Source organism: Heteronotia binoei, chromosome 1 (assembly GCF_032191835.1).
Source record: "Heteronotia binoei isolate CCM8104 ecotype False Entrance Well chromosome 1, APGP_CSIRO_Hbin_v1, whole genome shotgun sequence".
Taxonomy (NCBI): Eukaryota; Metazoa; Chordata; class Lepidosauria; order Squamata; family Gekkonidae; genus Heteronotia; species Heteronotia binoei.
Window position 1 is genome coordinate 766,609 of NC_083223.1, and position 15,301 is coordinate 781,909.

At 47.1% G+C, this 15,301-nt stretch overlaps 1 protein-coding gene across 2 annotated transcripts in view; it reads left to right on the forward strand.

Annotated features, from left to right (window-relative positions):
- PLCB4 (phospholipase C beta 4) overlaps window positions 1–15,301 on the forward strand; it is a 126,809-nt gene that overhangs the window by 46,499 nt on the left and 65,009 nt on the right. For both annotated transcript variants that reach the window (XM_060261738.1, XM_060261821.1), the window contains exons 6-10: window positions 4,730–4,809; window positions 5,975–6,028; window positions 9,324–9,405; window positions 10,918–11,018; window positions 11,577–11,634. In XM_060261738.1, coding sequence (XP_060117721.1) covers window positions 4,730–4,809; window positions 5,975–6,028; window positions 9,324–9,405; window positions 10,918–11,018; window positions 11,577–11,634 — 375 coding nt within the window. The remainder of the gene's footprint in view (window positions 1–4,729; window positions 4,810–5,974; window positions 6,029–9,323; window positions 9,406–10,917; window positions 11,019–11,576; window positions 11,635–15,301) is intronic.

A 15,301-nucleotide genomic window follows, 5' to 3' on the forward strand; every position in this document is an offset into this window, starting at 1 on the left:
CATCCTGCCCAATGAGTTTGATTAATGTAAGATTTGTCGGGCTCACTGCTGTCATGTTAGCCCCAGAGGCAAAATGTTAACGCATCATTTCACCGCTGACCTTGACTGGCCCTTATTGCTGTGGATCCTTACGGAGTCTTTTTCACATCCGTCGTTTCCACCTTTCCTCATAGTTTGTCATGTCCCAGCGGAATAGCTTTGTCCCAAATTCCACCATCACCCCTACAGCTAGGACAACCAACCAGGCCTCGTTTTGGGCAGCAGCTCACAGGAACAGACCTCCAGAACCTCTACATTTTATTGTGCTCTTTCTTTCTTACACCCCTCCACCCAAATACTTACTTCTGGGTTCCATGGTTCAACCCTCCCTGTGAGAATTTGGCTGAATTTGAAGATTTGACAAACTTTCTCATATTTCCCCCCACAAAACATGGGGAAATAACCAAAACATATGAAGCAGACAGATGGAAATCTTCCTCATGCCACTGTGGCCACGTAGGAGAAAGTAATTTAAAACGTATGACGGGAGTAAGGTTTTATTATAATTATAATTCAAGAAGTATTTTAAAGTAGATGCTGAGCTGATCTAATTTAATCCACCTTCTGGTGATGTTAGAGCCCCATGGCGCAGAGTGTTAAAGCTGCAGTTCTGTAGTCCAAGCTCTGGGCATGACCTGAGTTTGATCCCGGCGGAAGCTGGGTTCAGGTAGCCGGTTCGAGGTTGACTTGGCCTTCCATCCTTCCGAGGTCAGTCAAATGAGCACCCAGCTTGCAGGGGTGGGGAGTATAGATGACTGGGGAAGGAAGTGGCAAACCACCCCATAAAAGGTCTGCCGTGAAAACATTGTGATGTGACGTCACCCCAGAGTTGGAGAAGACTGGTGCTTGCATGGGGACTACCTTTACCTTTTACCGGTGAGGTCAGGGGTGTGCAGAAATGAGTTGTGCTAATGAGCTCCGGCACCTCTCTTTTTTTACAAAATGACCCCTGCAACCGACTGGCTTGCTTCCTGCCCTCCCCCCGTGGCCTCCACCTCCCTTTGGTGTTCTGTATCTTAGTGGGTTGCTGTTGCTGACTTTGTTGGCCATCTCTTCCTTGGCTTTTCTAGAGGGGAAAAGCAGGAGTCTTGAGATGTCTGCCTTGTGTGCAGACAGTCATGGCATCACCTGACCTGATCCCCTCGTCATGAGATTCTGGAGGGGCCCAGGGGGAGAGAAGCTGGTCTGTTTTGTGGGCCCTTCCATGGGTTTTTCACTGAGGCAGAAGCAATGTAAAGTTTTACTAAGCACGGGAGTAATGTTACCATGGTTATGGGCCTGCATAATTTTCCTATAGGGAGGATACGAAATTATTGACTTTGAGTCCAGTTAGGCACCAACAAAGACCAACAAAGTTTAATTCTGGGTATAAACTTTTGTATGCAGGAACACTTCTCCAGGTACCCATGCACACGTACAAAAGCTTATTGTTGTTGTTCAGTCACACAGTGAAGTGTGACTCTTTGCGACCCTACGGGCCACATCACGCCAGGCCCTTCTGTCTTCCACTGTCCTCCTACGTTTGCTCCAATTCATGCTCGTTGCATCGATAACACTGTCTAGCCATCTCAACCTTTGCCATCCCCTTCTTCTTTTCCCTTCAATGTTTCCCAGGATCAGGGTCTTTTCCAGGGAGTGGATAATCTGGAGCAGAGGTCCATCAGTGGCTATTAGCCACAGTGTATTGTTGGAACTCTTTGTCTGGGGCAAGTGATGCTCTGTATTCTTGGTGCTTGGGGTGGGGGGGCACAGTGGGAGGGCTTCTAGTGTCCTGGCCCCACTGATGGACCTCCTGATGGCACCTGGGCTTTTGGCCACTGTGTGACACAGAGTGTTGGACTGGATAGGCCATTGACCTGATCCAACATGGCTTCTCTTACGTTCTTATGTCTGGGTCAGTGATTCTCTGTATTCCTGGTGCTTGGGGGGGCACAGTGGGAGGGCTTCTGGAGTTCTGGCCCCACTGATGGACCTCCTGATGGCACCTGGGCTTTTGGCCACTGTGTGACACAGAGTGTTGGACGGGATGGGCCATTGGCCTGATCCAACATGGCTTCTCTTATGTTCTCATGAGTGGTCCCTTCTCATTTGGTGGCCAAAGTATTTGAGCTTCAGCATCGACCCTCCAGGAAACAGTCAGGGTTGATTTCCTTGAGGACTGACTGATTGGATCTTTTAAGCGTTGGCAGTCTTCAGGCTGCCGCTGGACTCAAACTTCTGTTCTGTTGCTTCAGCCCAATGCGGCTGCACACCTGAAATAATTTATTGTAAGCATTCCATCTTGGCCATGGTCTGGCACCAGGGTTAGCGTCAGGTTCCCGAGAAGCTGTTTGTATCTCAAGGGCCCAAACCCATGGGCAACCCTTGCTCCCCTGTGGTATCTCCTGGTCCCAAATCCACACGCCCAGACAGACTCCTAAGCAGACAGTTGGTGTGTTCACCTATGGCCATGTTGTGTTCTTGCTCCTTTCCTTAGAGAAGAGACTGATGTGGTCCAGCGGTTAAAGTGTCGAGCTGGGATCTAGGAAACCTGAGTTCAAATCCCCACTCTACCATGGAAGCTCATTGGTGACTTGGTGGGACCTCTGCTCTCAGCTGAGCTGGTCTCCCAGGAGTGATCAGAAGGAGAAGGGGAGACTGTGTTGGCAGCCGCTGCTTTGGCCACAACCGGAAAGGGGCTTCAGGTTCCCTGAACCAAGTCCCTCGTCTCTGTGGCTTTTCTGCATTTTAGGGAGGTTTTTGCTTTTAGAATTTGTCATTTACTAGAATCAGCAAGGCTGTATAGCTGGTTCAAACTGAAACTTGCTTGAGGGTTTCTACCGTTTGTGTTTTTTTGCTTGCTCCCCCCTCCTCCTCGTCACAATTTATGACTTCTTTGTAGTGAGGCATCTTTTGCTTCTACTGACGCCTGCTGGCCTTCTGGTAAAGTCAGGTTTTTGCATGCGCCCAACACACATTTCCTTCAGGAGCAAGTGCTGAATTGGGTGCTTTCATACACACTAAATAGCACACCTTCAGAACACTTTGCCACTGGATTTTACAGGGTGAAATGGCAAAATTCCACTGCAGACCGTTGTCAAAGTGGATTGGAATTACATTATTCAGCATGTGTGAAAACGCGAGTTGGATGGAGGTTGATTTGTAAGTGAAAGTGCCAGGCATTACATATTTGACTGAGGACTTCTTGGTGTACATTTTTATGCAGTGCATTTCCCTCAAAGAGCTCATTCTGCCCTCTTCCATTTACCCCCCTGACAACCTTGTGTAGGTAGGCTAGGCCGAGAGCGGCAAGCCCAAGGTCATTTAGCAAGCCTCATTGGAGCTGGGATTTCCAAACTGGGCAGTGACGCTCCACTGGCTTCCTGGGAGATGAACCCAAAGTGGCTAACAAAGCACTGGAAGGTAAAATGAGCAGTGTAAAAAACACAACAGAACCACCTCAGGTCAACCTAGCAATTTGTATGGGTATCAGAAGATGAAAGCTTGCACTCTCAAAACTCTAGGTTGTTTTTGGATGCCTTCTTTCCATTTCTTAAAGAAAGAGGCCATGCGGTAAAGGACTTCATCAAATTCTCCCACTTGGTTCCTCATACTTCAGAAAGAGCAGTTTCTCGATCTGGTTATGCAAGCATTTTGGGACCGTGTGTGTGTGTGTGTGTGTTCTTAGACAAGCTCTCTTGATGAAGGAGATGGAAAGCAAATGTCAGGATTTCGATGGTACTTAAATACACAGATGTGAAATGAAGGGGAACCAGCGGTGGCCGAAGGAAATCAGCACCGAAGAGCTGAAGAGAGAGAGGGGAGGGTGTCAATGAAGAATGTTCACCAATCAAAACTGAATTCAGTTGTCGTGGGATGCCTTTGGCACTCTGCCTTTGTCTCCTTCTGAAATTCTTCTTTAAAATCCTTCTTCTTCCTGCTGTGTTTATATCCCTCTTTCCTTCCAAACAGGCTTCGAATGTGGCCAGTCGTTCCCCCCGTTCTCCCCTTTTCCCACACAACAGCAACCTGGGGAGGTAGGGCAGGAGGAGGGATTGGGGCCAAGGGTTGCCAGCCTCCAGGTGGGGCCTGGAAATCTCCCACTTTAACAATTGATCTCCAGTTGGCAGAGATCAGCTCTCTTGGAGAAAATGACTGCTTTGGAGGGTGGAGTCTCTAGCATTGCACCCTGATGAGGCTCCTCCCCTCCCCAAACCCCGCCCCCTCTCAACTCCATCCCCAAAGTCTCCAGGTGCTTTCCTGCAGAAACCTGGGAGCCCTCAGGCAAGCCCAAGGCCACCTAATCAGAGCAAGAAAACAGCAGGTAGAAGAATTGTGGCTGATCTTTCAGGGGGTTCACGAAAGCTCCAGTGAGATAACAAACACAAGAACCAAGGTGCTGTAATGATGGGAGTGTCAGAAACCTGGGTCCTGATCCCCACCCCCCCACCCCCATGGGAGCTTGCTGAGTGACTCTGAGCCAGGCATTCCTTGTTGTGATGGTGGTTGTTGTGAAGATAAAACGGAGAAAGGCAGAACTGCACAAGCGTTTGGTGTCCCTGTAAGGAATAACAGCGGGGTATAAATCTCCGAATGAATAGAAGAAATGAAGCTCCCAAGTGTTGTTCATATTGGCCTGTGTCTGTTCCGTGGCTGCACTCAGCGCTTCTGGCCTTTTCCACCACTGATGATTTAATCTCTTGTTTTTCAGCAATGGGTCGAGGGCCTCCGATCAGCCATCCATAACTTTAGAGCGAACAACGTCTGTCCCATGACATGCCTCAAGAAACAGTAAGTCTTTTCTTCCCTCACCTTTTCCATTCTTGTTTTGTTTGGGAACTGGCTTTGTGTTTTTCCCAACATGCACTTTTCAAAAAGAGAATTCCTTTCCTTACTTGGTCCAGCAAGAGATAGTATCTGGGAAGCCTGCATGAGGGACATTCCCCAACAAATGCAAACATCCTTGAGAAATGTGGTGTTAATTTGCGGTTCAGAATTTTTTTTTCCACAAATAAGTTTTTTAAAAAGCATTCCCCAAGTCAAATATACTCTGGTGGTGAGAGTTCATTGGTAGATGCATAATCCGTTGAATGATTCTGCTGTAGCTCTTGGCCTGCGGTGAACTTTGGCTGGGGGGTGGGGGAGAGCGAGGAAGGAAGACGGAGAACAATTGCCCATTTATGCACAGAACAAATTTGACTCCAGTCTTAAGACCAATGAAGCACCCTTCTGCTGAAACCCATAATTGTTAGTCTTCAAGGTACTTGCCTGGACTCAAACATTGTTCTGGTGGTTTACACCAACACGGCTACCCACCTGGATCCACTGATACACAAATATTTTTCCTGGGGTGAGACTGTCCTTTGGGGTGGCCAGCAGCAGTCTCAGTCAGAGGCAAAACGTGAAGAAGACGCAGAGAAGAAGAAGAAGAAGACTGCAGATTTATACCGCACCCTTCTCTCTGAATCTGAGACTCTGTCCTTGAAAGGGCAGCTGCTATGAGAGCCCTCTCAGCCCCACGCACCTCACAGGGTGTCAGTTGTGGGGGAGGAAGGGAAAGGAGATTGTGAGCCGCTATGAGACTCTGTCCTTGAAAGGGCAGCTGCTGTGAGAGCCCTCTCAGCCCCACCCACCTCACAGGGTGTCTGTTGTGGGGGGAGGAAGATAAAGGAGATTGTGACCCACTCTGAGCCTGAGAGAAGGGCAGGGTATAAATCTGCAATTCTTCTTAAGTAGAATCTTGTAAAGCTTAACTTGCTGTTTTTAAAGGGCATTTCATAGATCTTGTTATGTGTGAAATCCATGAGTCTTGTGCATGACAGCCGATGTGTGGAATGCAGAATGGGTTAGTGGCCAGCATTTTTGCCTTCCTTCTCTGTAAGATGCGAATGAGGTCTTGTGGTTTTCCTCCTGAGAAATACTTTTTTTTTCATAATCGTTTTCTCTTATCTTTTAGCTGGATGAAACTGGTGTTTCTGACAAACACCAATGGAAAGATCCCCGTTAGGAGGTAAGTGCAGTCGCTGGTTAGTGGTGTGCCCAGCAGTAACTGGGCAGTTGTTTTGAAATGTAAGCAGGGGCTTGTGCTTACTGATTTTGGTAAGTTAAAATGTAGCAAGCAGCTCAGTGGCCCAGGAATTAGCAGCTGGAAAAAGGGGCGAGATAGATTCCAGGAGGTTAAGTCTGTCAGGGGCTAGCCCAAAATATACAGACAACGTTGAAAGGGCATGCACGGTGGCAGAGATTAAAAACAAATGGTCTAAAGATCAGACTGCATAGAACTACATGAGCTTTACATAAGCTGCAGTCATTTTGCATACAGCGTTGATGATTTCACATACACAGTTGATGAAAATATCAAATGAGCAATAGGACCATGCACACTTTGGCTATAAGTGATCAATAATACTACTATAAAGAAACACACACCTGAAAATAAATCTATGTAAAAAACAAAGCAGGAACTTTGCATTTAAGGCCACACCCCCATAATGTAGCCAATCTTCCTGGAGCTTATAGTAGGCCCTGTGCTAAGAGCCCTGTAAGCTCTTGGTGGATTGGCTATCTCAGGGGGTGTGGCCTAATATGCAAAGGAGGCCCTGCGACAAAAAAAAGCCCTGGTAAAAACTGAAGTTATGTGCTGTTTTCTCATATGTTGTGTGCTTGCTGAAAATGTATGAAGTGGGTCATGAATAACTTCTCACGGTGACTGTACATGCACAACACAATCTTCAATTACATAATTATCTGGTATGAAATTTCCTAGCTCTCTGGATGTCTCATCAACCAATTGTGCAATAAATTCTTTTCATTTTGGATTTGAAATCACTCTACTCTCCAAGTTTAAGGACAGGTGAAGTCACAGTCTAGCCACAAATTTTGTTAGCCTTTGATGCGCTGCTGGTCTCCGGCTCTTTCCTGCTGTGACAGACTGACCAACACAGCTGCCCATCTCGATCTCTCCGAAGAAGTGAGCATGGACTCACAAAAGGTCCTGCCCTGCGGCCACAAATTGTGTCAGTCTTTCCGTCTGGCTCTTTGCTGCTGCTGCAAACAGACCAACATGGCTTCCGGTCTGGATCTGTCCACGCTGAGTGGGACTGAAAGGAACGTTGCTGGGCTTGCCTGCCCACTTACAATTCCCTCCACTTATCTGTTTCGTACATACATAGCGTAAGATGTGGAGGTGACAGCGGGTCCAGCCAGGCCTGACTTTGAGAGCTTTTAAACCTTAGAAGAGTTTGGATGGTATTTACACTTTAGGATCCTGGCCCCATTATCTGGTTTAAAAAGATGAAGCAGATGTCTGCGATGGGCTTAAATAAGAAGGGTTTAGATAAAAATATGGAGCACAGGTCCATCAGTGGCTATTAGTCACAGTGTATGTGTGTATATAAAATTTTTTGCCACTGTGTGACACAGAGTGTTGGACTTGATGGGGCGTTGGCCTGATCCAACATGGCTTCTCTTATGTTCTCTTATGTTCTTATGGATTGACAATTAAGCCCTAAAGGCCTACCATGCCTTTAGGGGCCCCAGGCTGGCCTTTCCCCCTGCTTGCAGCCCTCCCAGCCTGCACACGCAGCCAGCGACTGAGCCGCTCTTTGCCCAACTCGCCTGGCGTTGTTGCCAAGTTTGCCTCTCTCCCCTGCAGCTATGCCAAAGGGGCTTTTGAGAAGGTGGCTGCAGCAGGGGCCATGGGCGGAAGGCAGGCACTTAGACTCTGAGAGAATTTGCAAGGGAGCTCCCAAGATTTCGACTTCCTAGGGGCCTCCACAGGGTTTAATCCAGCACTGTGTCCGCTGGCACCTTCCGAATGAACAGCCTGTATTCCTGCAGGCGTTTTGGTGAGAGAGAGCTCAGTGCTTCTGGAGAGGAAATCTTCTTGCTGAGTTTTATAATAAAAGCCCCAGGAAGGGGGGAAAGGGAGAAGTTGAGGCCTGTTGCGAATCCTGCCATTCACATTTCAGGTGCGACAATTCAAGCGCTTTTCATCCACTTTTCTCCACATACTGGAAATTAATTTGCAGAAACCTCCAAAGCTGTCTCTAAGACTCTGGGAAAAAATAAACCAGCTTCCAGGAAGTACCTGAAGTAGGCCACGGAGCATAGGTCAGGAAGGCTCCAAGGCCTGGAGAAGTACGGAGCTGTGTGTGGCCCCTGCTTGTCTTCAGGCCAGGTCAGGCTGAGGCAAAGTCCTCTTCTTCACACAAAGAGGGGAATTCTTCACATGAAGAATTCACTGCCACAGGAGGTGGTGGTGGCTACAAGCATAGACAGCTTCAAGAGGGGATTGGATAAACATCTGGAGTAGAGGTCCATCAGTGGCTCTTAGCCACAAGGGATAGAGGAAACTCTCTGTCTGAGACAGTGATGCTTTGTCTTCTTGGTGCTTGGGGGGGGGGGGCAACAGTGCGGGGGGGTGGTCTTCTGGCCTTACTGGTGGACTTCCTGATGGCACCTGGGTTTTGGCCACTGTGTGACACAGAGTGCTGGACTGGATGGGCCATTGTCTTGATCCAATATGGCTTCTCTTATGTCTTCTTGGTGCTTGGGGAGGCAAGAGTGGGAGGGCTTCTAGTGTCCTGGCCCCACTGGTGGACCTCCTGATGGCACCTGGTTTTTTTGGCCACTGTGTGACACAGTGTTTTACTGGATGGGCCATTGGCCTAGTCCAACATGGCTTCTCTTATGTTCTTATGTCTGGGTCAGTGATGCACTGTATTCTTGGTGCTTGTGGGGGGGCAGTGGGAGGGCTTCTAGTGTCCTGTCCCCACTGGTGGACCTCCTGATGGCACCTGGGTTTTTTGGCCACTGTGTGACACAGAGTGTTTTACTGGATGGGCCATTGGCCTGACCCAACATGACTTCTCTTTTGTTCTTCTGGCCTGGACAAAAAGAGAAAGGACAGACTTTGGTGGAGAAATGGTTATCATGCTACGAAACCAAAGTGTGTTGGGTCTATAGCAAAGGGAGGACTAGAAAGACAGTTTTGCTTCGTCCCTGCTGATGGTTTTGGTAACGTCTGTGAGGAACACCCTCCATTGTCTCTCAGTGCTCCTACTTTTTTGAAACTGTAACATGAAACAATTTCACTGAATGCTTTCTGAGAACAGTTCCTGACTTGTACGGAAAACTCCATCAATTAGGATTGTTTGTTAGAGGTCTTTTGCTAAAGTGACTTTTGTGAATGTGGTCCAGCAGGGGAAAACAATGAAGAAAACCAAACCCTGCAGCGTTCAAAGCGCCTCTCTGGATGGATTCCTCAGTGTCTTCTGAATAACTTCCCTTTCTCTTTCTTCTAGCATTACCAGAACTTTTGCATCAGGTAAAACCGAAAAGGTGATCTTTCAGGCACTTAAGGAATTGGGTCTTCCCAGCGGCAAGGTATTTATCTTTCATTTCCAAGCATGAAGGGCTTGATTAATTTTAGATCCGCGTCCTGATGCAAACATACTCAGCACTATTGGCCAAAAATTATTCCCAGTCCTCCAAAGTGTACTAATTAGTACCACCTCAAACACTAACCTTTACTCACGATTTATAATGAGGGCATTTGTAGCGAGCTGGCTATAAAGACAGCCTAAATTGAAAAGAACCAAACGGCTTAAAAAGATCTAAGTGTATAGGCCCAATAATTCTGTTAGTGAAGTTTAAAACATTAAATATTGACAGATATACAAAAATATATGTGTATTTATTGCAAAGTAATTTATATAAACACCCTAATAATCACACATAGAGTGCATTCACACTGCACTAACTAATGCATTTTACATCTGGATTTTTGCTATGCTTACACAGTAAAAATCTGGATGTAAAATGCATTAGTTATTGTAGTGTGAATGCACCCATAATGTTGTAAATGGGAACAATGCCCCCGTTCTCTTGTTTTTCTTTCTAATAATATTAGGTGAGTTGCTGAATGCTTCCCTTTTAAACACCCTTGTGTGTAAAATATTGTGGACAGGGGCAGAACCTGGCCTGTGAGCCACCCCATTCAGCTGGTGACTCTGGGCATGAACTAAGCATGGTGGTCCAGTCCTATGCTGGGTTTGGTGCAGTGGTTAAGTGTGTGGACTCTTACCTGGGAGAACCGGGTTGGATTCCCCACTCCTCCACTCGCAGCTGCTGGAATGGCCTTGGGTCAGCCTGCGCTGTCTTATCTGGGAGAACCGGGTTGGATTCCCCACTCCTCCACTTGCAGCTGCTGGAATGGCCTTGGGTCAGCCATAGCTCTCTTATCTGGGAGAACCAGGTTTGATTCCCCACTCCTCCACTTGCAGCTGCTGGAATGGCCTTGGGTCAGCCAGAGCTCTCTTATCTGGGAGAACCAGGTTTGATTCCCCACTCCTCCACTTGCCCCTGCTGGCATGGCCTTGGGTCAGCCAGAGCTCTGGCAGAGGTTGTCCTTGAAAGGGCAGCTTCTGTGAGAGCCCTCTCAGCCCCACCCAACTCACAGGGTGTCTGTTGTGGGGTAAGAAGACAAAGGAGATTGTATGCCACTCTGAGATTTGGAGTGGAGGGCAGGGTATAAATCTACAGTTGTCTTCTTCTTCTTCTAAACAGCAGTTAGATCTGGACACAGCTTTTTATGTGAGGGAATGGAGTTCCAAAACCTCTTCATGGAAACAAAATTCTCAAAAAATGTTGAAAAGTTAATGGGGGCCACCCATGTGTTTCTCTTTCATCTCTCTCTGGAGACTTCCAGCCGTTCTTTTTCCAGAAAAAAAAGGTCCTAGCTCTGCGTGTGGTCAGAAATATGATATTGGGGGAGATGGGTGAGCACAGGTTTGGCTCAGCAGATTAGACTCTTCCCAGTAATTTTGGGTTTGTTTATTCAAAATGTGAAGGGCATGTTTTTGGAGGGCTCCAGTCAAATTACCCTTTCCTTTCCAGAATGACGAAATAGAGCCTTCTGCGTTTACATACGAAAAATTTTATGAACTGACACAGAAGATATGTCCTCGCACCGACATAGAGGAACTTTTTAGGAAGATGTAAGTGGACCGGAATGTGAAATTTAATCTAATCACAATATTACCCTTTTGAATCATGATAGATGTTTTATCAGGACGCTGTACCACCTTTTCTTGGGCCGTGATTCTAAGCAAAAGTTCAGATCAGTAGTTGTCAGGAACTAACAAGGGAAGTATTGAGGAGTGTTTTTGCATTGGCTTTACTAACCTACAACATTAACCTGCTGTTTTTAAGATTATTAACATAATACGTGAACTAACTAGGTTAAGGAAGTCTTACAGTATCAAATTTCATTCACTAAGATCGTGAAATGGAAGACTTACATGTTGGTTTGTAAATCACTCGAATCTTGTAGAATAAAAATGCGGGGGGGCTGAGGGGGGGGCTGCTGTTTGTAGCAAAGCTTTTTAGTCTCACCCATCAATCATAGTTCCCGTTCCCAAAAAAGAAGTTGAGCTTAGACGAGTGGCAGGCCAACTAGATGGGTGTTGAGAATCTCCCCAGTGTCAACATGTAAATCGTACCTGCTGTAGCAACTTACATGAAAACTTACCTTTGTCTAAACAATTTCTTTTCAGCAATGGCGACAAAACTGATTATTTAACGGTAGACCAATTAGTGAGCTTTCTAAATGAAGTAAGCTTTTTCATACATTAACTACCGTACCAGTTTGTGTGCAGTGCCTTGCTTCTCTCAGTCCTCTCACCGCATGACCCCCTCCCCCCATTTGCTGTGCTTCTGGCCTCCGCTGGTCTTTCCATTTCGGCCTCGCCTGGGTGCAGAGATCAGCTCCATTGTGGTGTGCGCCCCCCCGCTTGCCTTCATGTTTGGCTTTGCAAGTGCTTGCCGTTGATTACTTGCTGTGGTGTGCAACTGTTGTGTGTCTGTTAACTGATTGTACTGTTGCTGCGCCCTGTGAAGTTTTCTCTAAAGTGGCATCAACGTTACGGGTGGCTCTTCCAGATGTTGAGTGGATAATAGAAAGGAAGATTAAGAATTGGGCTTGTTTCATGTAAAATTCCGAGAGTATGTTTTTTAAAGTTTGCAGTTAATATTTCAGTTAATGTTTTGCTTCAAGAGGGGACTGCATAAACATCTGGAGCAGAGGTCCATGAGTGGCTATTAGCTCTGTATTCTTGGTGCTGGGGGGGGCTCCTTTGCTCTGTATTTTTGGTGCTGGGGGAGGGGGCAAAGTGAGAGGGCTTCTGGAGCTCTGGCTCTGCTGGTGGACCTCCTGCTGGTACCTAGGTTTAGGCCACTGTGTTGGACTGGATGGACCATTGGCCTGATCCAACATGGCTTGTCTTATGTTCTTATGTCTGGGGCAGTGATGCTCTGTATTCTTGGTGCTTGCGGGGCAAGAGTGGGAGGGCTTCTGGAGTTCTGGCCCCACTGGTGGACCTCCTGGTGGCACCTAGGTTTTGGCCACTGTGAGACTGGATGGAACATTGGCCTGATCCAACATGGCTTCTCTTATGTTCTTATGTCTGGGGCAGTGATGCTCGGTATTCTTGGTGCTTGGGGGTCAAGAGTGGGAGGGCTTCTGGAGTTCTGGCCCCACTGGTGGACCTCCTGATGGCACTTGCTTTTGGCCACTGTGTTGGACTGGATGGACCATTGGCCTGATCCAACATGGCTTCTTTTATGTTCTTAATATATAAATGCTTCCATATGCCTTAGGAAGTATTGTACTGCCACGTTATTTCTGAAATGGTGATAGTAGAGGATAAGACTTGTAATAACAGGATTAAATTTCTAGTGAGGCGATATAGGCAGGATATCAGGGAAACCTTTTTAGCAGGTAAAAACAGTTTAGTAGTGGAACTGGTGACCCAGGAATGCTGTGTGTTCTCTTTCTCTGGAGATGTTTAAGTGCAGACTGGAAATTTGTCTGAGATGCATTAGGTCATCCTGCGTAGTGCAGAAGGTTGGACTGAATGGTCTTTAGTTCTTGTGAAGAAATGCATTATTATTATTATTATTATTATTATTATTATTATTATTATTATTATTATTATTATTATTATTATTATTATTATTTGGGGGGGGGTTGAACTAAGTTAAACCTTCCCCAGGATTCTGTACACATTTTCTCTCCAGACCGAAAACAGGCAGGGGGGGAAGTCAATTCAGTTGCTTCCCAGCTTCATTTTAGCCACCCTTTTAGAAATGCTAATAGGTCCAACAAGAGGCATTGGGATGATGGCCAGTTCCCCTGCTGCCCCAGGGAATAGAGTTGGGGGAATTAAGTACCAGCAGGCCTTGGATTCAGCAGGAGCTCACAGGAGCACAGCTCCTGAACCTTTCTGATGGCCCCCCTCCTCCTCCCCACCTACCTACCTTGTTCATTGAGTAGTAGGTGCAGCTGCATAACAATCCCTGGATGAACTCCACCACCTATTTTTCTACAAAATGACCCCTGAGTACCAGAAAGACTTCAGGAAGAAACTCCTGGAGACTTTGGGGAAAAGCTTCTTTGATCCAGCTTGACCTGGTCTGTGGGGGGAGATAGAGAGATGGTCAAACTCCAGGGAGCCGGGAGGAAGGGCTCTTTCATGCCATCTAGCCCAACAGAATTCTCACCTGAGCTCTGTGGGAGGCAGCCATTGCCAGGTGCTGTCCTGCACACCTGAAAGAGGCTTCAAGGTAATGAGAACCCTGTAGAACACCTGTAACTTTCTCAGCTAAGGAGCCTTTTTTTACTCCTTTTTAAAATATCCCTTGCTCTATCAGGTGCTCTGCTAAGAGAATGCTTGTGAACATTTTCTTTTTAATAAACGCTTTACAACTTTTGATCCTGGTTGTGGTTCTCCATGCCACGCAGACCTCCTCTGTCTTGGGCAGACTGTTTTGAAAGGAGGAAGGAGAGGGCATTGAGCTGGCAAGCGGTTATTCCCCCCATGGTGCAGAAGGCAGTAGACTGTCTCCCTCATGACCAGGCATTTGGTAGCGGGAGACGGAGAGGAAAGGCGTCGGAACATGGAAGGGAAGTGGGGAGTCTAGACCCTCCCGGGGGGCAATTCCTGAATCCTCAAAATTCTGGATGATTTACCTCCACCCTCTTCCTTCTCTTGTATGATGTTAAAAACAATGCAAACAATGCGGATTGTCTCCTCCAGTACTCTGGCGTCTGGTTGACTGAGAGAAAGTGGTTTTCATCCTCTGCCCAGAGCCCAGAACTAGTTATTAAGGGGTTGGGTTGATGGCTTTAGCTAACTATGTTGGTGGTTTGTTGGCCATAACCCCTTGAAAGGATACATTCTCAGAGGGGAAGATCCAGATTCAGCAGGAGCTCACAGGAGCACAGCTCCTGAACCTTTCTGAGGGTTCCCCCTCTTCCTCCCCACCTACCTACCTTGTCCCTTGAATATGAGGTGCAGCTGCATAGCGGTCTCTGGATTAGGAGAGTGGGCAGCCAACCAGCCACCAGGGCCTTTGCTGCAGCCCTCATGAACCCCTGGAGAAGTCCGCACTACCCTTTCTCCACTTCTTATGTGATTTTGGGCAGCAGATGGCTTGTTGGCCTTTTGACTGGGGGAGGGCAGCCCAGGAGAGCCCCAGGCAAGTGAGACCTGCTTGGGCTGGCTGGATCTCTAGCCAGCCCAAGCAGGCCTCGCTCACCCGGGGTTCTCCTTTCTTGCATCGGGTTGCTTTTGGCTGGGGGGGGGGTGGCATATGCTAATGAGTTAATCTAATGAGCTCCACCACCAATTTTTCCACAAAATGACCCCTGGGAAGATCTGTTAGGGTTTATTAACCATTACAAGTTAAATGGAACTTCCAGCTTCCGAACTGGTGTGTGCCTCTGAATTTTATGAACTATAGAAGGGACCACCTTTCTTATAAAGGTTTGCAGCTACTTTTTTGCGTGTTTCAAGGCTGTCCCAAGCAGCCAGGGTTTTATCAAGAGCTTCTAAAACTTGAATCTTCATCTCAATCTCTGAACACCTTCAGAGTTTGTCAAAAAAGGTAGCTGGCAAATGCGTTGGGACTATCAAAGCACGAGGACATTCCATCGTTGATTGCACCCTTTTTGAAAAGTGACAGTATATAATACTTGGGATATTCAGAAGTCATTTGTTTCGGCAAGCCTATTCCGATCGCTTTTGGGCCGGGCGCATTCCCCAATCGGTGATTGATGGGGTGTCTCTGCACGCATTGCTTGCCTGTGTTTTTTGCAGATGGGTAGCAATACACTTTTCACAGCCGCATTAGACAGGGGTTGGAATTTATCTGCAATAAGCTATAGTTAAAAAAAACTAGAAGAAAAGCAAATGGGTTTTCAGACAGAACTGCTGAGGTT